We start from the raw sequence: 23,291 nt of genomic DNA, 5'->3' as shown, positions 1-23,291 counted from the left end.
GTGATTCTAGGCCCATTTCATACTTTTATTGTTGGTACTTTTCAAAATGATGACATTTAATGCGACATCTGCAAGTGATTAAAAAGTTTGCCGTGATTGGAAGTTGGGCCAAAGCGGCTGTTTCCATGCTGTATGATTCTATGTCTTCATATTTCAGGAAGGTTGTGCATTAGATGCATATCAGGTCACCCCATTTTGATGCAGATTTAGGGTGAATGCAATCGGGGAATTTCCCCCCCAAAAAAGAAACACTTTATATACGCTTTTGTTATTCTCTGTATTTAACGCAGGGGAATTGCTTTCCCCAAGCAATGGGAATGGGAATGGTGTGAAGTCTGACTTTGTTGTAGGTTTGATCCTACATGGCAGAGTGCATGTTTCCAGTAACCCTTATGCCTGGGAATATTATGAATAGTGGCGCAGTTGCTAAAGCCTCGCAGCACAGAGTCAAAGATCCTGACCTCGTCTGTGTGGAATCTGCATGTTCTCCCTTCGACCATATGGGTTTCCTCCGGGTGCTCTGGTTTCTGCCCACATCCCATCCAAAAGATGTGCAGGTTTGTAGGTTAATTGGCCTCTGTAAATTGTCCCTAGTGTGTAGGGAGTGGATGCTAAAGTGGGTTAACATAGAAGTAGCGTGAACTGGTGATCGATGGTTGATATGGACAGTGGGCAGAAAGGCCTGTTTCCATGCTGCATCTTTAAACTATACTAAGCCAGCATTCACTCCAGTGGATATTTCATAACTATGCCCTTTCCTCTTGTGAACTATCAATGCGACTTTCTTTATCCCTTTCCAAAATCATAAAGTGTAAGAAGGAACTGCAGATGCTGGTTTAAATCAAAGACAGACACAAAAGGCTGGAGTAGCTCAACGGGTCAGGCAGCATAGGTGATGTTTCCAGTCGAGACCCTTCTTCAGACTGAGGGGAAAGGAGAACGAGTGATATACAGTGCATTCAGGAAGTATTCAGACCCCTTCACTTTTTCCACATTTTGTTACGTTATAACCTTATTCTGAAATGGATTAAATTCATTTTTTTAAATCATCAATACCACATAATAAAAAAGCGAAAACTGGTGTTCATACATTTTTGCAAAGTAATTAAGAAGACATAACTGAAATATCACATTAACATAAGTATTCAGACCTTTTGCTATGACACTCAAAATTGAGCTTCGGTGCATCCGGTTTCCATTGATTATCCTTGAGATGTTTCTACATCTTGATTGGAGTCCACAAGTGGTAAATTAAATTGATTGGACATGATTTGGAAAGGCACACACCCGTCTATATAAGGTTCCGCAGTTGACAGTGCATGTCAGTGCAAAAACCAAGCCATGAAGACAAAGGAATTGTCTGTAGACTTCCGAGACAGGATTGTGTCGAGACACGGATCTGGGGAAGGGTATAAAACAATTTCTGCAGCATTGCAGGTCCCGAGGAGCACAGTGGCCTCTGACATTCTTAATTGGAAGAACTTTGGAACCACCAGGACTCTGCATAGAGCTGCCACCCGGCCAAACTAAGCAATGGAGAAGGGCCTTGGTCAGGGAGGTGACCAATAACCCGATGATCACTCTGATAGAGCTCCAGAGTTCCTCTGTGGAGATGGTAGAAACTTCCAGAAGGACATCTATATCTGCATCACTCCACCAATCAGGTCTTTATGGTAGAGTGGCCAGACGGAAGCCACTCCTCAGTAAAAGGAGTTTGGAGTTTGCCAAAAGGCACCTGAACCAAATTCTCTGGTCTGATGAAATCAAGATCGAACTCTTTGGCCTGAATGCCAAGTGTCACAAGTGGAGGAAACCAGGCACCGTTCATCACCTGGCCAAAACCACACCTAGGGTGAAGTATGGTGGTGGCAGCATCATGCTGTGGGGATGTTTTTCAGCGGCAGGAACTGGGAGGCTAGTCAGGATTGAGGGAAAGATGAACGGAACAAAGTACCGAGAGATCCTTGATGAAAACCTGTTCCAGAGCGCTCTGGACCTCAGACTGGGGAGTAGGTTCATCTTCCAATAGGACAACGACCCTAAGCACACAGCTATGACAACGCACGAGTGGCTTTGTGACAAGTCTGTGAATATCCTTGAGTGGCCCAGCCAGAGCCCGGACTTGAACCCGATCGAATATATCTGGAGAAACCTGAAAATAGCTGTGCATCGACGCTCCCCATCCAACCTGACAGAGCTTGAGAGGATCTGCAGAGAAGAATGGGAGAAATTACCCAAATACAGCTGTGCCAAGCTTGCAGCGCTGCTACCCAAGAAGACTTGAGGCTGTAATCGTTGCCAAAGGTGCCTCAACAAAGTACTGAGTAAAGGGTCTGAATACTTATGTAAATATGATATTTCAGTTTATTTTTTAATTACTTTGCAAAAATGTCTAAACACCTGTTTTCACTTTTTTAATTATGGGGTATTGTGTTTAGATTGATGATAAAATAAATGAACTTAATCCATTTTAGAATAAGGCTGTAAAGTAACAAAAAGTGAAGGGCTATGAATACTTTCTGAATGCACTGTTGATGGTAGTTAGGAGAAATGAATGGAAGGTATGCAAAAAAATAATAATCAAGGAAATGTGGGACACACAATAGGCCATTGTTGGCTGTGGGATATGCGATAACAAATATACAAACACATTTCCCTTAAATGTTGCCCCTTTCACCTTAAATCCATGCCTTCTAGTATCTGATTTTTCCATCCTGTGAAAAAGGTTCAGACAGTCTACCCTATCTATGCCTCTCATTTTATCTGCTTCTACCAGGGCTCCCCGCACCTACTGGTATTCTGGAGGAAACAACCCAAGTCTGTCCAACCTCTCCCTGTAGCTAATACATCTTAATCCAGGCATCATTCACGATGAATATTACCACTTTTTAATGATTTCATTTTATGTTCAATTTGGGGCACCTTCTTTAAAAAAAACGATGACGCCTAGATTTCAGAGAAAGAAAAATAATGGATAAATCACAATATATTTTTCAAAATAGGTAGATTTCTCAACTTAAAAGGTATCCAGGTATGGAGATAGTGGGAATATAGTATTGAGATAGCACAATCATAGATGAACATTCTCCAGAAAATGGCCATTGTAATTATGTTGGCAAACAAATGCAGTGTATCAGAGAAAAATGTCATCACTGTTTTGCAATGGTGCCAGATATTCCATCATGCCTTTAGGGTCATTACTCTTCATGGTTGGGCTATTCATGGTACAGATATAAACAGTAAGCACAGGGGTCGGCCAGTTGACCCTTAGTGGATTCATTGGGGGGGGGGGGGGGGGGGCTCATCTACAAATGTATCATCTCAACACTATATTTTCACTCTCCCCCCTCCTATTTATGCCTATTCAGTTGAGAGATCTACCAACTTTTTAAATGCATTGGGTGATTTAGCCAGTCTCTTGCCTACTATGGAAGACAATTTCATAAGTTCATTGCCGAAGTAAAGAAACAAATCTCTTGTCCTGTAACGGACATTATAACCCAGGTCTCAGAAAGTCAGGCACGTTCTAGTGCCAGCAAGCCACACCAACCAAGACCAGCATTTTTATCCACCTCTGCTGATATCATGGACGAGGGTTTGAATTAGATCAGGAAACATTATTGAAGGGGAGAGAAGTGTCATTAGATGCAGATGATACAGGCTTAGTACATGAGTGCAGAAGGTGGAGAAGTTTTAAATTCTGTAAATGTGCAGGTTTGTAGGTTAATTGGCCCTGTATATTGCCCCTGGTGTGTAGGGAGTAAAAGAAAAAGTGAGATGACATAGAGCTTACTTTTGATCGATGGTTGGCATGAACTCGATGGGCCAAAGGGCCTGTTTCCATGCGTATCTCTAAACTAAACTAGCTGCCCAGCAGACCTCAGTTATTTAGAATTGGTCATAACACTTCTTCTACCCTGACCTTCAACACTGGCACCCTTCAGGATGGTGTGCTCAATCCTTTGCTCCTTGACTGTGTGTCCAAGTACATCAACGCGACCTTTAAATCCACCGACAATACCACAGTTGTCGCTTGGATCTCCAACGAGACGAAGTGCAAGAAAGTGATTCAGAATGTCGTGTCATGATCCCAGTGCAGTACGGTAGCCCTTAACGTCAGCAAGACAAAAGAGTTGCTTATTGACCTCAGGAAACAAGCGGTGAAAAAACTCTATCCTCATGAAAGGAGCTACCGTAGAGATGGTCAACTGCTTCAGGTTCCAGATCAATAGCAACCTGGGTTTTCTCTTCACACTGATGCAGTGATCAGGAAATGCATGAACATGTTTACTTTCTTCAGTGCCTGCGAGGATTGGTGACATGTCTGAGAATTCACTCAAACCTCCACAGATACACTATACAACGTATTATCATCTCAGAATGATAAAGCAACTGCTGTTCATGACCACCTGAACCAGCCCAGTTCATCCCAGGCTAGTCATTTCCTTGCTTTCGGTCCCTGTCCACAGTGTGCTGCATCAGAAAGGCTGGAAGACGACTGTGTCTGCAGGTTTGTCCAGCAGTTAGTGCAGGAAGGAACTGCAGATGCTGATTTAAACCAAAGATAGACACAAAATGCCAGATTAACTCAATGGGACAGGCAATATCTATGGAGAGAAGGAATGGGTGATGTTTCGGGTCAAGACCCTTCACCATAGTGCCTGAGTTTCTCCAGTTTGTGCAGGAGTTTCCCTATCTCTGACTATCTCCCTCTCAAACAAGCATACTATTTTGGATAGTGTTGTGCAGGAGGGGAGTGAGAGAGGAAGATGGCTTCCCAGGAGCAAATAGCCGGAGCAGCCAACACAGTGGCACCAAGTCTGGTTCATTGAACAAGGTTGGGCTAAATCCAGGAGAGCAATGTGATAGGGGGCTAGACAGGCGTTTCTGCGGCTGCAAACCAGACTACAGGATGCTGTGTTGACTCCCTGGTGACACTGCAAAGGATGTCTGAGTGGGCACATGACATACAGGAGGGGTTGGTGAGCAGCTGGAGGCCATGGTCCATAATGATACCAACACACAGGAAGAGAGGGAGGTGAGGTCCTGCAAAGAGAATTTAGGGAGTTTAAGCCCTGTTCCACTGTACGAGTTCATTCAAAGAGTTCTCCCGAGTTTGCCCTGATTCGAACTCGGAGATTACGGAGATTTACGGTCAACATGTTGAAAAATCTTCACGAGTCTTCCCGAGCTTGCCTGCCATTAGCGAGTCTTCCAGAGTACCTGCCGTTAGCGTTACGAGCCGCTAAGACACGTCCCCGAGCTCCGACGTACCCGCTAAGTTCATTCTCCGTGCTACCACAAGCTCTTGAACGTGCATCGTGGGACAGGGCCATAAGGGACAAGGCTAAAGAACAGGACCGCCAGCGCTGCAATCTCAGGATTACACCCGGGCCACGAACTAGTAGGCATAAAGTAGAAAAACAAGTGCAGTTCAATACGTGGAGCTGGTGCAGGAGGAGATGCTTCAGAGAAAGGCCGGTGACACAGACTTCAGTGGTTGTAAGATTTTACAGTCCATTATAAAGGATTTTGAGTACTTAGAAACATATGATAAAATAGGCTGAAGAATAGTTTTGTAAAGGGAATCTGGTGGAATTCTTTGAGGAAGTAAATGGCAGGAGAGTCAGTGGATGTAGTTTACCTGGATTTTCAGGCCTTTGATAAGGTGCCGCATGTGAGGCTGTTAAAGCAGATGAGAGCCCATGGTATTAGATGGAGGATACGAGTACAGATAGAAGGTTGGCTGAATGGCAGAAGGCAAAGAGTGGGAATAAAGGGGGCGTTTTCTGGTGAGCTGCTAGTGACTAGCGGAGTTCTGCAGGGATCGGTGCTGGGGCCGCTACTCTTCACGTTGTACATATCAATTATTTGGTTGACGGAATTGAAGGCCCTGTGACCAAGTTTGCAGATGATGCGAAGATAGGTGGAGGGGCAGGTATTGTAGAGAAAGCAGGGACTCTGCTGAAGGGCTTGCAAAGGTCAGGAGTGGGCAGAGAAGTGGCAGTTGTAATATAGCAAAGCAAAGTGTGGAGTCATGCATTTTGGTAGCAGGAATAAAGACGTAGACAATTTCTAAATGAGAAAAAGATTCAGAAATTGGAGGTGCAAAGGAATATGGGAGCGCTGGTGCAGGGTTCTCAAAAGGTTAATTTGCAAGTTGAATCGGTAGTAAGGAATACAAATGCAATGCATTTATTTCAAGAGGATTAGAATATAAAAACAGGGCTCTTAATGCTGAGGTTTTAGAATTAGAATTAGATTAGATTCCTTTATTGTCATTCAGACCTTTCGGTCTGAACGAAATTATGTTGCCTGCAGTCATACACAGAACCAATAAAAACAAAACATACAATAAACACAAATTAAACATCCACCACAGTGAGTTCACCAAGCACATCCTCACTGTGATGGAGGCAAAGTCTTATAAGGCACTGGTCAGACTGCATTTGGAATATTGTGAGCAGTTTTGGGTCCCGTATCTGAGGAATGGAGAGGGTCCAGAGGTTTATGAGAATGATCCCGGGAATTATTAGGTTATCGTACGATGAGCATTTGACAGCACTGGGCCTGTACTCGCTGGAATTTAGAAGGAGGAGGGGGGGGACCTCATTGAAACTTACTGAATAGTGAAAGTCCTGGATAGAGTGGATGTGGCAAGGATGTTTCCACCAGTGGGAGAGTCTACGACCAGAGGGCACAGGCTCAGAATGAAAGGATGTACCTTTAGAATGGAGATGAGGAGGAATTTCTTTTGTCAGACTGAAGAAGGGTTTCGGCCCAAAATGTTGCCTATTTCCTTCGCTCCATAGATGCTGCTGCACCCGCTGAGTTTCTCCAGCACTGTTGTCTACTTTGATTTTCCAGCATCTGCAGTTCCTTCTTAAACTAATTTTCTACCCCAAATACCATGTGCTCTAATTTTAGTCACCAGTCTCCCGTGCGAGACCTTATCAAAGGCTTTCTGAAAGTCTAGATACACTACATCCACTGGCTCCCCTTCATCCATTTTACTTGTCTCATCCTCAAAAAATTCCAGAAGATTAGTCAAGCATGAAATCCTTTTCATAAATCCATGTTGACTTGGACTAATCATTTTACTGCTATCCAAATGCCCCACTGTTACATCTTTAATAATTGACTCCAGCATCTTTCCCACCACCAAAGTCAGGCTAACTGGTCTGTAATTCTCCGTTTTCTCTCTAGCTCCATTCTTGAAAAGTGGGATAACATTAGCTATCCTCCAATCCACAGAAACTGATCCTGAATCTATTGAACATTGGAAAATGATTACCACTGCATCCACTATTACAAGAACCACCTCCACGAGGACCCTGGGATGCAGTCCATCCGGCCCAGGGGATTTATCATCCTTCAGTCCCATTAGCCTACTCAATACTATTTCTCACCAAATAAAAAAAAAATTAAGTTCCTCTACCCCCTTATATCCTCTGTCCTCCAGTATATCTGGGAGATTGTTTGTGTCTTCCTTAGTGAAGACAGATCCGAAGTACCTGTTCAATTTCTGTCATTTCCTTGTTACCCATAACAATTTCACCCGTGTCTGCCTTCAATTTAATTTAAAGCTTGGAAAATATATTCAGTGTTATTGATTAATTCTTCACTCATTTAGAGTTTGCTACCCTTTTTCCCTTAACATATCTAAAGAAGCTTTTACTGTCCTTCTTTATATTCCTGGCCAGCTTCCTCTCGTACTGCATCTTTTCAGGCCATGTTGCCCGTTTTGTTTCCTTCTGTTGTACTATGAACGTTTCCCAATCCCCTGGCTTCCAGCTACTCTTTGTTGCATTATACATCTTTTCTTTTAGTTTTATTCTATCCCTAACTTCTCTTATCAGCCACGGTTGCCTCCTACTCCCCTTAGAATATTTCTTCCTTTTTGGAATGAAATGGTCAAATGTTTCAGGTCAAGAAGGGTCTTGACCTGAAACATCACCGATCCATGTTCTCCATGGATGCTGCCTGACCTGCTGGTTACTCCAGCGCTTGGTGTCCTTTTTTCCTGATTGAAGGAATGATGAGAGCGTAAGCAGGGTGGCATGGGTCTTTGATGATACTGACTGTCTTTTTGAGGCATCCCCTCCACAAGATGCCTTAGATGGTGGAGTGGTCAGTACGCATGACCAATGCCCACCACTTTTTGTAATTTCATTTGCTCCTGGGCATTTGAGCCAGTCAGTGATGCAGCCAGTCAGAAATGCTCCCTCCTGTATACCTGTAGAAGTTCACAAAATTATTTATTGACGTACCAAATCTCCTCAATGTTCGAAGGCAGTAGAGTCGTTGATGGCCTTTCTTTATGATTGCATCAATGTGCTGGGTCCAGGACATATCTTCAGAGATGTAGTCGATGAACAACTGCCTGACGTATGTGTTCAAATGGTCCAGTGCAGAGTGGAGAATCAGTGAGATTGTGTCTCCTGTTCATATATTGTGGTGATAGGCAAATTGTGGTGGGCGCTGGTCCTTGTGAAGGTAGGAGCTGATATCAAGCATAACCAACCCCTTAAAGCACTTCATCATTATGTACCAAACTCATAACCATTACAGAGACTTATGGGACAGGAATGCTGCTCTATGTTCCAGGGTTTCAATGTTTCAGATGCGATGGAGAGGGATGTAAAAGAGGTGGAGGAGTTGCATTACTAATGAGGGAGAATGATAGAGGAGCAGGCGGAGAGGAAAAGCTGAAGAGATCATCCTCTGAGATAAGTAGACACAAGTGACAATGATGATTTACAACAACAATGTAAATGGCGTGAAGTGATATAACTCAGCGGGTCAGCCATCATTTCTGGACAACATAAATAGGTGACATTTCGGGTTGGCAGAAGGGTCCAGCACTTTGTGTCATCCTCTGAGAAAATATGGGCAGTGTTCAAAAATAAGAAAGGTGCAATCACTCATGGCCTCATTTACATCCTGTTGCAGCACCACTTTGGAAAAGATTAGACTAAATAATGTATAGCACAGTGGTTACGAGCCATAGAATCATACAGCATGGAAACCGGCCCTTCGGCCCAACTCATCCATGCTAACCAACATGCCCCATCTAAGCCAGTCCCACGTGCCCACGTTCAGTTCATATCCCTCTAAACCTTTCCTATCCTATTAGTCTATTTTAAATGTTGTTATAGTACATGCCTCACTACCTCCTCTGACACCTTGTTTACTCAACTTTACTGAGTGAAGAAATTGCCCCCAAGGTTCCTACTTAATCTTGCCCCTCTCACCTTAATCCTATGACCCCGGGTTCCTGATTTCCCTGCCCTGGATAAAAGACTGTGCATTCACACTATCTATTCCCCTCGTGAGTTTATATGCCTCTTTAACATCACCGCTCAGGCTCCAGTGCTCCAAGGAATAAAGGTCCAAGCCTGCCCAACCTTTTCCAAGAGCTCCAGCCCTCGAGTCCTGGCACCATCCTTGTAAATCTTCTCTGCACCTTTCCAGCTTAATGACATCCTTCCTATATATGGCAGGTAGAACACCTGGCCTGCTTTAGTTTCAGTGATACCACATTACCCTCAACATTTTATGTTCCATGGGATGTGATGTTATTCAGTTTTCTATCAATGGCAATATGCTTCATTCTAACAAAAGGAATAGCAACATGTTCTTGTGGCTCACCCCCTGATTTCTGACATTCCAGACAGCAGCACTTTTAGTGTGGTACTTGGGTCCCCTGCAGAAACGGCTCGCAGCTGGGCTGGATATGATTCCTCTTGCACGTCTTTAAAAAAAAAAGGTATTAATTTTAGCTGCATGAAATGCATTTAACAGGAGCAGACTAAAACAATGGGAAAGTATCACATAGCACCAACAAAAGTAGTGGTGGTGGTGGTGCAGCTGCGACTCGCCTGCAGGGTGTCTGTCTCTCTTCCTTCTTTGTCTTATTGTTAATGTTAGATGTATGTAATAGTCTATTTTAGTTGTGTATTATTGTGGGGGAAACTTTTTAATCTCTTTCTTCAATAGAGATGCAACTTTTTTTCCATGTCATATCTCCGTTGGCGCTGCGGCCTAACATCGAGGAGCTGGGCGGCCTCCAGCTGCGATCGACCTTGAGGGCTCCGGCACAGAGCCCATGGACTCGCGGAGCTGACTGACTTTAGGAGGCTATGGCGGAGCTGTGATTGCGACTGCGAGGCCACTTGCCGAGGCTTTGGCCGCAGGCCCTGAGGTCTGTAACATTGGGAGCTGGTTGGCTACTGACTTCTCAGGAGCTTTAGCAACAGCAGCTTCGTCCACACCGAATCGCAAGGCTTGAATTGGCCCGTTCGCAGGACGGCCGTGGGATCTTCCATCGCCCAGTGGAAGCCTTGATGGCCTCAACACAGCATTTTGACTGCCTGACCGCAGGAGAAGAAACAAGGAAGAGATACAGTGCCTTGGATAATGTTTGGGACAAAGATTAATCATTTATTTATTTGCCTCTGTCAGATTTTATTAAAGGCCATTTTTATACATTTTGGTTTCACCATGTAGAAATTGCAGCTGTGTTTATACATAGTCCCCCCATTTCAGAGGGCACCATAATGGGGACACATGGCGTCACAGGTGTTTGTAACTGCTCAGGTGTGTTTAATTGCCTCCTTAATAACAGAGCTCTCAGCACCTAGTCTTTCCTCCTGCCTTTCTATCACCTTTGGAAACGTTTATTGCTGTTTATCAACATGAGGACCAAAGTTGTGCCAATGAAAGTCAAATAAGCCATTATGAGACTGAGAAACTAGAATAAAACTGTTGGAGACAAAAGCCAAACTTTCGGCTTACCAAAATCTACTCTTTGGAGCATCATTAAGAAGAAAGAGAGCACTGGTGAGCTTACTAATCGCAAAGGGACTGGCAGGCCAAGGAAAATCTCCACAGCTGATGATAGAAGAATACTCTCTATAATAAAGAAAAATCCCCAAACACCTGTCCGACAGATTAGAAACACTCTTCAGGAGTGGATTTGTCAATGACCACTGTCTGCAGAAGACTTCATGAACACAAATATAGAGGCTACGCCACAAGATGCAAATCACTGGTTAGCCACAAAAAAAGGATGGCCAGGTTACAGTTTCCCAAGAAGTACTTAAAAGAGCAACCAATCCGGTGGGCGGCGCGGCTCTGGCCAGCAGCGGCCTCTGCAGTCTGTCCGCGTTTTATTTTTTTCTGTCTGTGTTTTAATGTAGTTTTTGTTATTTTTTGTTGGGGTGTGTGTGTTGGGGGGGTGGGGGGTGGGTGGGGACGGGGGGGGGGGAAACTTTTAAAATCTCTCCCTGCACTGGAGACCCGACCTTTTCTCGTCTGGTTTCCGTTGTCGTTGGGGCCGCAACGAGGAGCGGCCTCCAACAGAAGAAGCCGGGGACTCTGGTGCTACAACTCACCGTCGCCGTCGCGGGGCTGGCCGAGTCCAGAGCGGGTGGAGCGGTGGAGGAGCGCTGTTGCTGCTGCTGCTGCTGCTGCTGCTGCTACCGGAGAGTCGGAGGCTCCAACGGCAGGTCTGTGGACGGCGGCACCGGGAGCCCGCGGCTCCCTGGAGGGAGACCGCTTTTCAGGGCTCTCGCAACGGCGACTTCCCCCGCCCGAGTTGCGGGGTTGAAGAGCTCCTGGAGCGGGGCCTACATCACTGCCCCGCGCGGCTTGGAATGGCCGGGGTCTCTAACACCAAGACCCGGTGTGCGACAGCAATGTGATGGATGTTTATGTAAATTATGTTGTGTCTTGGGTCTATGTGTTTGTATGTATGGCTGCAGAAACGGCATTTCGTTTGGACCTCAAGGGGTCCAAATGACAATAAATGTATCTCTTAAAGGAGAGAAGGAACTGCCCAGGATCCAAAGCATACCACCTCATCTATAAAACACGGTAGTGGGGGTGTTATGCCCTGGGCATGCTTTTCAAAGCTAAGAATGGTCAATTCTTGAGTGGCCAAGTCAATCACCCGATCTGAACCCAATTGAGCATGCCTTTTATATACTGAAAGGGACTAGCCCCTAAAACAAGCATAAGCTAAAGATGGCTGCAATACAGGCCTGGCAGAGCATCATTAGAAAGACACCCAACAACTAGTGATGTCCATGAATCGCTGACTTCAAGCAGTCATTGCATGCAAAGGATATGCAACAAAATACTAAACATGACTACTTCCATTTACATGATATTACTGTGTCCCAACATTATGGTGCCCTGATATGGGGGGGGGGGGGGGGGGGACGGGGGGGGGGGGGGGGAACTGTGTATAAACACTGCTGTAATTTCTACACGGTGAAACCAAAATGTATAAACGTGGCTTTTATTAAAATCTGACAATGTATTGCAGTCATCTTTAGCATGCTTATTTTGGGGCTTAGTCCCCTTCAGTTTTCTCTTCAGCATTAAGGCATGCTCAATTGGGTGATTGAATTTACAATTTTTTAGCTTTGAAAATCTCCTTTGTTGCTTTAGCAGTATGTTTGGGATCATTGTCTTGCTGTAGAATGAACCGACGGCCAATGAGTTTTGAGGCATTTGTCTGAACTTGAGCAGATAGGATGTGTCTATACACTTCAGAATTCATTATGCTACCACTATTATCTTTTTTTGGAATAAGCGTAATAGTTGATTCTGTTAGTGTTTCAGGTAGTTTGTTTTCTTTAAAAGCATGGGAGTATAAATTAAATAAATAAGGGGTCGTTTGTTTCACCTATTTCTTTGATTGTAATTTGAGCTCCAAGTTCCTCTTGTTCCAAAAGGTCCAGTTTTGGAAGATTACAATTATCTAAAAATGTTTTAATTTTACTATCTTCTATTTTAATTTTAGATGTATATAAGTTTTGGTAAAATTGAGCAAATCTATTATTAATATCTTTAGGTAGTATTAGTAATTCACCTTTCTCTGATTTAATTTTGGTTATAGTATTTTCCTTTTCTTGTTTTTTCAATTGGCGAGCTAAAAGCTTATGTGGTTTGTCACCAAACTCAAAATGTTCCTGTTTTGTAATTTGGAATAGTCCTATTACTCTTGCCGATAAAATTCGATTAAGTTTAAATTTCAGTAATATTATCTTGTTGTGTTTATCTGTCGTGGAATCTTTAGCATTATCTAACTCTAACTCTCTGATTTCTTGATCTAACAACATTTGTTCTGTCTTATTCTTTTTATTTTGAAAACTTTGATATGAAATTATAATTCCTCTCATAAATGCCTTAAAAGTTTCCCATAATAAAGAAGGCAAAGTACCTGGTATATCATTTGTATCTAAAAAAAATTTCATTTGTTGTTTTAAATATTGCTAGCCTTGCACGTCATTTAAAATATGTATTAAACCTCCAAAAAGATTGTTTACCCGGCATACCCTCAAATTTTACTGAAAATGGCAACGGAGAGTGATCTGAGATACTACTAATGTGGTATGTTGGATTGTTTGTATGTGGCATTAATTTCATATCCACTAAAAAATAATCAATTCTTGAATAGGTTTTATGTACCGAAGAGTAAAACGAGTATTCCCTTCCAACTGGATTAGCAGATCTCCATACATCTATTATATTAGTAGTTTTTTATATATGTATTTAGGTTAACTAATCATCCTTTTTAGTTACTTCTTCAAAAAAAGATTCATAAGACATGATCTCCCACAAACAAAACCATGCTGATTATTCTTAATCAGCCCGTCAATCCAAATGCGTATATACATTATCACTCAGAATCCTCTGCAATAACTTGCCTACCACCAATGTTAGGTTCACTGGTCTGTGGTTCCCAGTCCACACTCCAGTCTTCCGGCACCCTACCCGTGTCTAACGATGATTCATATATCTCAGCCAGGGCACCTGCAATTTCTTCTACAGATTCCCAGAGCTCCAGGCCCGGGAGATTTATCTAACTTCATACACGATAAGGATGTTGAGTACCCCCTCGACTGTAAATGATGGTCCAAAGAGCCTGCCTCAGTGCTGCATTGTTCCTTGTCCTATGTCCATTACTTGAATTCTGTCCAGTTTCTTAGAAATAGAGCAAGTACAACCTCATTGTGCATTAAAATCCATTATGTTTTGTTTGCTTTTACTTTGATTCAGTTAAATGCTTTGTGTCATGAATTCAAACTCTAAGACTATTGAGTGGACTCTGTTACATCTCTCGTGGTCAACATACCCTCTGGCTGGGCCCCCCACGGAAACAACTTGAAGAGGGAAGGCCGTTCTGCCGCGCCCACGCTTGCTCCCTGCCCATTGGCCCACAACTGTCCCTGCAATCTCCAGCTTTCCTCCTTGAGAGGGCATTGGCTGAACACCTGCAAATGGAAAAGGAGTGATTAATGTACATAGTATACTTTAGTAGATCAAAATGAGGATGGAAAATATAAAACTGTATCGACAAACCTTTGATAAACTGGTCAAAGAATTACCAAACTGAAAAGAAAAGTATGTGTTACTACATCTTTAGTAAGGTCAAAATATAGAAGATTAATGGCCATGCTCTGCAAGTATAAATTCAAAAATTGCATAAAGTATGTGTTACTACATCTTTAGTATCCTTTGATTATCCCCCAAAGGCAGGTAAATGCTCGTTTTTTTGAAAAAAAAACTTGAAAAACTGAAGCTTTATTTAGAATAAACTACTACATGATTCTTGTGCTTTCTAAAGATTGATGGGTGCTGCAGAGAGGCAATGACCATATCCAGGCAGACCATTTGGCCCAACGACATTAATCACATCAGTCTGCATTAGGTCCACATTTAAGTGTAGTTGAGTCGTACAGCTTGGAAGCAGGCTCTTCAGTCCAACACGCTGGCCAACATGCCCCATCTACACTAGAGAAAAAGGTCTTGATCCAAAACGTCACCCATTCCTTCTCTCCAGACATGCTGCCTGTCCTACTTAATTACTCCAGCATTTTGTGTCTATCCCCTCTACATTAGTATCACCTGCCTGAGTTTGGCCCAATAGCTTTCTAAACCTATCCTGTGCATGTCTTTTAAAGTGCATGGCTAAATGTTAAACACAGTGAATGTATTTGATTCCATCACTTTCTCAGGGAGTGAGTTCCAGATAGGAATCACTCTCAATGTGCATGCACCTTTCCCCTCAAATCTCTTTCACTGTAAACGTAAGCATTCTTGTTTTTGATACCCTACCATGGGGGAAAAAGATTATATCTACCCTATCTCTGCCTCCCACAATCTAGTTATCCCTCAGCCTTCTTTGCTCCAGATAAAGTAAATCCAGCCTATGTAAACACTCCCCAGAAATAAAGTCCACCAATCCAGGAAATTCTCCTCTGTACTCACCATATATTGCCTACAGTGTGGTAGCCAGAACTGCCCCAATTTGTATACTCAGTACCCAATTTATAAAGGCAAGCTTTCCACATGCCTTCATCATTACCCTATGAGGGTGGACCAGTGGTGCAGCTGATAGATCCGCCGCTTCACAGCATCAGAGACCCAGGTTTGACCTTGACCTTGGGTGCTGTTTGTGCGCTGTCCCTCCATGCTCCAGTTTCCTCCCACATCTCAAAGATGTGCAGCTTTGTAAGGTAATTAGCCGTTGTGAATTGCCCCTAGTGTGTGAGGAATCGATGCGAAAAGTAAAAACTTAGAACCATCGATGGTTGGCATGAACTCGGTGGGCTGAAAGGCTTGTTTCCATGCTGTATCTTTTAATCTATCTATCCGTGTTGCTGCTTTCAGGAAACTATGGATTTAAACCCAAGGTCCCTCTTTTCATCACCAATCTTTAGCCCCCTACCATTTACAGTATATGTTCTAACTTCTTTTAACTCTTTCATCACTCATTCCTGTGGCACAAATAATATTCCTAATCAATTAAAATAAGTTCTGCACTGCAAACTAACATTTTGAACTGAATTGCCCCTAGTGTCTATACAAAATTAAGACATTTACAGTTACCATACATGTATGGTCATATAAAACTAGACTGGATTAAAAATGAAACTCAACTGTTCAACATAGTAATTCAATGTATTATTTAGCACTGTTACATTTATATCAAATAGAAATCAGTAATATCAATGTGCTAAAGATGCAGAAGAGAGGTTGAGCAATATTCTTGACAAAAAAGTATGCAATCACATGTGGAAGCAAACATGTAGCTAAGTAGTTGTGTGAAAGTGACATTCAAGCATTACCTGATGCTCAGACTGATTTGGATTTTTGTTCATTTAAAATACTAGATAGCATTAATAAAATCAGAACCAATGGTCATCACCTGATATAGGTTAGAAAACAGAAATGGGTCGATCTGCCAAGATTGGCTTCAGGCAACTCCAAAGATTTAGGTGTTTGCTGCAAGGTATTGCCTTTGATATGGCTGCAAATACCGAATTCTTGATAAACAAGCTTAGACTAGGCAGATACTATGAGTAAATTTAAAATACTTTTGAACAGGTACATCAATATGAAAGGCTTAGAGGGATATGGGAATAGTGTAGATGTAGCACCTTGGTGGGTGAGAACACTTTGCTGTAATTCCAATATTCAGTATAGACAAGACAACAATGCTACTTACCACCCACACCTCGTCCTCTATTATGATGTGACAAAATTGGTCCAAGAGGTCGTGGGTAAACTGCAGCTTGATAAAAATGCATGGGTGCTGGAGGAGGATAAGCAATAGGATGACTTTGCCTGGAAAGGTTTAAGCCTTCCACAATACTCTGACGCATCTTTTCAAGTTTTGTAGCTTGATCAGCCTAGAATCAATCATAAAATATTATTTTTATTCTAGAATGCCGAATAATATTCAATAAATAAAAGATAAACAGTAGCATATACACGAGTGTATGTACAACAAAAGTGCTCTATTATTTTGTAACTCAAACTGATGTAGTCTCCAATATTTTGATTTGTAAACATAAAAAGCTAGAAATTCCCGTCAGGCTGTGGGAACCAGAATGTTTCAGGTTGATGGTCTTCTGAACACTGAACTCAAACGTTAATCTTGCATTTCTCTGCATTTTGCCGGAGCTGATGAGTGTTCCTCCCCCCCCCGACCCCCGATTCAGATTTTTGACATCTGCGAGTTCGGAACGTACAACGGTTCAGTTTAGTTTACTGTCACATGTACCGAGGTACAGTGAAAAGCTTTTGTTGCGTGCTAACCAGTCAGCAGAAAGAAAATACATAACAATCGACCCATTTACAGTGCATAGATACATGAAAAGGGAATAACATTCAGTGCAAGGTAAAGCCAGCAAAGTCCAATCAAAGACAGTCCGAGGTCACCAAAGAGGTAGAATAGTAGTTTATCACTGCTCTCTGGTTGCAGTAGGATGATTCAGTTGCCTGATAACAGCTGGGAAGAAACTGTCCCTGAATCTGGAGGTGTAGAAGGCAGGAACAGGCCGTTCAGTGCAGGAATAAGCCTGCAACGTCCATGAGAACATGGTGCCAATTTACTCTATTCTCCTTTGCCCGAAGCGATGATTATCACCTCCTCTGCATATCCATGTGCCTATGAAAAAGCCTTTTTAAATGCCACTATTGAATCTGCCCCCACCACCCCCTAGCAGTGTACCAGGCACCCACCACTCTGTGTATAAAACTTGCCCATACACCTTTTTTAAACTTTGCTCCTCTCACCTTTTTTTTTAACTGTCTACACTATATATGTCTCTCATAAATTGTATACACTTCTATCAGGCTTCCCCTCACCTCCTAGTTTGTTCAACCTCTCCTTTTAACAAAAAAAAGACACAGTGTGCTGAAGTAACTCAGTGGGTCACACAGCATCTCTAGAGAACATGGATAGGTGACATTTTGGGTCGGGTCCTTTCTTCAGACTTATTCTCAACCCAAAGTGTCACCTAACTGTGTTCTCCAAAGATGCTGCTTGACCCGCTGAGTTACTCCAGCACTTTGTGTATTTTTTTTGTAATAGGCAATGCATTGTCTTGTTTGGAATTTTGTTTTGAGCTCTCCTCCACACAGCTCCTTGTTTCTCCTTATAGCAAATACCTTCTAATCCAGGTAGTATTCTGGTAAATCTCTTCTGCGTCTTCTCCAAATCCCCCACATCTTTCTGGCAATGGGAAACAATACTCCAATTGCAGCCAAAACAAGTTCTATAAAGCTGCTTCATGACTTTTTTACTCTTATACAATGCCCCAGTCAATGAAGGCACGTATACCACATGCTTTCTTCACAACTCTATTCAAGTGTTGCCACTTGCAGGGAGCTATGGACCCCCCAAGATCACTTTATGAATCAATGGTGTTAAGGGTCTTGCTATTAACTGTATTGCTAATAACTTACATTCACCTTCCCGAAGTGCAACACCTCATAATTGTTCCAATTAATCTCCAGCTGCCATTTCTCCACCATTCTGCAGCTAATCAATGTCCCACTGTAAACTTGGACAGCCTTCATTACTGCCTGCAACTCCTCAGATGTTGGTGTTGTCAGGGATAGTTAGGGCGGTTTTGTAAGTGGGAAATCTCTCAAAAAAATGATTTGAGTTTTTTGAAGATGTGACCAAAAAGGTTGATATAAAAGCATATATGGAGTTCAACAAGGCATTTGACAAGGTTCCACATGTTAAGCTGCATTGGAAGATTAGATCCCATGGGATCCAAGGAGAGATAGCTGAATGAACAGAAAATTGGCTTCATGGAAGTAGGCAGAGGTTGATGGTGGAAGGTTGTTTATCGAACTGGAGGCCCGGGACAAGTGGTGTGCTTCCGGGTTTGGTGCTGGGCCCATTGCTGTTTGTCATCTAGATCAATGATTTGGATGAGAACGTACAAAGCACAATTAGCAAGTTTGTGGATTACACTAAAGTGGGTGGTATTGTAGATAGTGAAGATGGTTATCAAACATTGCAGCATGATGTTGATCGGTTGGGCAGGTGAAATGTGGGATCACGGTAATTTGCCTTGCCCCAATATCCAGACCTGTACCTATTCAAAACAATCTTAACATTTAAGGAGTTATGGTCACCATCTCCTAACTGCTCTTAAAATTTCCACCATAACACCAGCCACCTAGCCAGTATGGTCCCTCCTGTAGGACTATCCACATATCGTTTAAAGAAACTTTCTTGGATAAATCTAACAAATTCTGCCCCTTTTAATCCTCTTGCCCCGAGTTAGTCCACATTGGTAAATGTTAGCATTCATTTTGAGAGGGCTAGATTATAAAAGCAAGAATGCCCGCTGAGACTTGATAAGGCACTGGTCAAACCACATTTGGAATATTGTGAGCGGTTTTTGGTCCCATATCCGTGGAAGGATCCACTGACGTTGGAGGGGAAAAGGCAGGAGAATAGGGTTGAGAGGGAAAAATAGATCAATCCTCAATATCAGTTTATATTTTAGTCCTCTCGGAATAGATCAGAGAATTGATGGGTCAAATGGCCTAATTCCGCTCCTATATATTATGATCCATGTGTTTCTAAACCATCTGAATTCTACAGTCTCTCTCAAAAGCCATCCTTTGGATGGGTATCTATTATACATAGAGCAGCCTCTGAAAAATTCCCCAAAATAGCCTGCACTGATCTTGGCTATCAATGCTGAGTGGCCAACCTACACACCCCAGCCCACAAACATGAGTGCTTACAGGCAGCTCCCGCAGAGTGATTCATTGTTGGATTCTCTCTGGATTCCTGGTATAGCAGGCTGTAGTAAAGGGGTGGGTGGGGTTTGGCACAAATTCCAACATGGCAGCAGAGATGTCACATTTTGTCCTAGGTTTCCATCAGTAATGCATTTCTCCATTTCTAATGCCTTAATGATTTGTTTTATCACAGACCCCATCACTGCTTTTATTCCTGGGAATGCATTCCTCAGTATTATTGAAGATAAATCCAAACAAGGCACTAATTTAAAAAGAACATAATTACAAAAAAGGCCAAATAAACCATATTTTTCTAACCACATATATTTAAATAATTGTTTTTATTCATCACTTATTTTTAAGCATTAAAGTTATTTGCTCAATGTACATTTATTACAATCCATACCTGACCATCGCAGAGGTCAATCAAGGGTATCTTTTCCCGGCTCACTTTTATAAGCTTGCTTTGGAAAAGTTTCCCATCGAAGTACATCCATGGACAGCAGTGCTCCCATGGAATTGGCTGCCCACATGCATCATTTGCAAAAAGTGCCATATCCACCCCACTCATAAACAGTGCTCCAAGCTGAATACCACGGGCATCCAGGCTTTCAATCTGAAAACACAAACCATGAGATTCATTTGTAAATATGAATATTGGCTGCCAGTGGAAACTATGATAATAGGTATTTCTAGTGGAGGCTAACAGGTCATTGGTCACAAGGTACACAAAAAAGCTGGAGAAACTCAGCGGGTGCAGCAGCATCTATGGAGCGAAGGAAATAGGCAACGTTTCGGGCCGAAACCCTTCTTCAGACATTCAGGTCATTGGTCACATCCGGCTGACATTGCATGCAATATGTTAATAAGGCCTTCTCTGGATGTCCACCACATAGGAGCAGTGCTTCACAGGGATCCTCTGATGTTCTGGTGATTTATTTAGTTATTGTTGGTGTTCATAGGTAGTCCAGTTCAGTAACTTCAACTACATGAATGCCTTGATTCTTTTCACAACTTCACCTGGATATGGGCTTTGCTGACAAAGCCAGTCACTGCACATCCCCAAACACAATGAAGACTTTCTCCCAACACTTCCTATTTGATGGGCATACACCATCTACGAGAAACAGTGGGCTTCTCCTCATATTACTGCTAAACTACAAACTAGGTGGTTTAGAGTTAACCATGTTTAGAAATATTCCAGTACAGCACAGGAACAGGCGCTTCAGCCCATAACGTCTGTGTAAAACATGATGTTAAGACAAATTATTATCCTGTTCATTAGACATGGGAGTAGATTAGGCTATTTGGCCCATGGACTCTGCTTTGACATTCGATCATGGCTGATCTATTTTTCCCTCTCAACCACATTTCTTGCGTTTCTCCCATAACCTTTGACACACATACTAATCAAGAAGCTCATAGATGAGGTCCACACACGGGTCTCCTCGGTACCCCGCTGCTCCGCTCTTGCTTCCCCACCCCCCAGTTGTAACATGCACATAGTCCCCCTAGTCTTCATCGTTCATCTCATCAGCCGTACCCTACAGCACATAATCCTCCAACATTTTCGCCACCTCTAACAGGATCCTACCACCAGCCACATCTTCCAATCTCGTCCTCTTTCCGCAGACAACATTCTCTCCGCAACTCTCGGGTCAACTCGTCCCTTCCCACCCAAACCACCCCCTCCCCAGGTACTTTCCCCTGCAATCGCAGGAGATGCAACACTGGCCCCTAGACCTCCTCCCTCGACTCAGTGCAAGGACCCCGACAGTCCTTTCTGGTGAGGCAGAGATTCACTTGCACCTTCTCCAACATTTACTGGATCCGCTGTTCCAGGTGTGATACCTATATATCGTCGAGACCAAGCTCAGGCTCATCGATCGTTTTGATGAACAACTCCGCTCAGTCCGCATAAACCTACCTGATCTCCTGGTTGCTAAACACTTTAGCTCCCCTTCCCATACTAGCATTTCTGTCCTGGGCCTCCCCCACTGCCAAGAGTGAAGCACAACACAAATTGGAAGAACAACACCTCATATTTCACCTGGGCAGCTTACACCTCAATGCTATGAATATTGATTTCTCTAACTTCAAGTAGCCCTTGGTTTCCCTCTCTCTCCATTCCTCCCCATGTTAGTTCTCTTCAATGCCCCGATTAAAGTTAACTGATTATATGCCACGTTGTCACCTTCCCCTCAGCTAACATGTACCATTCTGCATTACCTGATCATCGTCCCCTTTGATATCTCTACGTCTCCCTCTCCCCCCCGACTCAAGTCTGAAGAAGGGTCTCGACCCGAAATGTCACCCATTCCTTCTCTCCAGATATACTGTCTGCCCTGCTGAGTTACTCCAGCATTTTGTGTCTAAAAACCTATTAATCTCAGTTTAAAAAATACCCAATGACTTGGTCCCAACAGCTGTCTGTGGCAATGAATTCCACAGTTTCAACACCCTCTAGCTAAAGAAATTCCTCCTCATCTCCATTCTAAAGGCCCATTCTGAGGCTGTGTCTTCTGATCCTAGACTCTCCCACTCGTGGAAACAACTTCTGCACATCCACTCTTAGGCCTTTCATTGAGTAGGTTTCAATGAGATCCCTTCTCACCCTTCTGGCAATTACAGGCCCAGAGACATCAAGCACTCGCTCCTCATACATTAACCCAATCATGCCCAGTTTCATTCTCGTAAACCTCCTCTGGACCACCTCAGATATGGGGCCCAAAACTGCTCACTGTATTCCAAACGTGGCTAGACCAGTGCCTTATAAAGGCTCAGCATTACATCACTGCTTTTATATTTTAGTCCTCTTGAAATGAATGCTGTAAACATGAGCCAATGTCAGTGTGTGATTTAAACACATCTTTAATGAGCACTTTGTAGCGTAGAGGACAACAGGTTATCAATGCATCCTGGCTGCTCAAACTGAAGTGCCGGGAACCGGTGTTAGTATAAATGTTATACAGGGGTGGAGTTAGTGATGCTGGCTTGTGTGTGATTGGCTCACATGCACCATCAATCTACATCCTTCCCCCATGGGATTAAGTGTGGAAAGGGCACCCATGCCATGGAGTTAAACATACTCGCCATATCTGTCTGGTGGTCCGCTAACACGTCCCGAGCGAGTGCGGACCCAACCCTCCCTGCCCTCTCCTGAAAGATGGGACGGAGATCCAGGAGGCGAGAATGGTGCGGGAGAGGCTTGCGGGGACCGAAAGGGAAAACATGCGGTGGGTGAGACCCCATGGTTAGTGGAGACCTAGGGACGAGGAGGGGTGTAAGGCATGCGGGGACGGGTGGGAGACATCGCAGAAGGCAGCTGGAACTGGAGCGGTGGAGCATAGGGACCAGCAGGCGGTGGGCGGGGCTCCCTCACAGCAAGCAGGTTATGTCGACTTCTCCGGTAAACCGCTCCCTCACAGTCCACCATGTAGGATCGTGGCTCGTCAGTCGGGCTGACAACAGTGCCCAGACGGGAATGTCCAGTCGAAGTACGTAGACGGACGACCTGGCCCGGCAGTAAAGGCTTGAGTGGTCTGCTGGAGCTGTCGTATGATCGTTTCTGGATGTTCTGCTTCCCTTGGAGAAGTTTCTGGATAGTGGCAGACTCCAACGCACGAGGAACCAGCTGCTGTTGTGCGGTGGGGACCGGAGACCTCGTCAACCTCGACATCAGGCGCTGTGCCGGCGATCCCAGAGTACCATCTGACGTCTAT

General features: G+C 43.5%; 1 protein-coding gene across 2 annotated transcripts in view; it reads right to left on the bottom strand.

The window, feature by feature from the left end:
• LOC129704808 (constitutive coactivator of PPAR-gamma-like protein 1 homolog) overlaps positions 1 to 23,291 on the bottom strand; it is a 130,461-nt gene that overhangs the window by 3,304 nt on the left and 103,866 nt on the right. For both annotated transcript variants that reach the window (XM_055648166.1, XM_055648167.1), the window contains 4 exons: positions 19,976 to 20,185; positions 16,523 to 16,706; positions 14,147 to 14,285; positions 9,652 to 9,754 (listed from right to left, as the gene is read on the bottom strand). In XM_055648166.1, the coding sequence (XP_055504141.1) occupies positions 9,652 to 9,754; positions 14,147 to 14,285; positions 16,523 to 16,706; positions 19,976 to 20,185 (636 nt within the window). The remainder of the gene's footprint in view (positions 1 to 9,651; positions 9,755 to 14,146; positions 14,286 to 16,522; positions 16,707 to 19,975; positions 20,186 to 23,291) is intronic.

This window comes from Leucoraja erinacea, chromosome 16, assembly GCF_028641065.1.
Source record: "Leucoraja erinacea ecotype New England chromosome 16, Leri_hhj_1, whole genome shotgun sequence".
Taxonomy (NCBI): Eukaryota; Metazoa; Chordata; class Chondrichthyes; order Rajiformes; family Rajidae; genus Leucoraja; species Leucoraja erinaceus.
The sequence above is the reverse complement of the archived record's forward strand: the minus strand, read 5'-3'. Positions and strand labels throughout refer to the sequence as shown.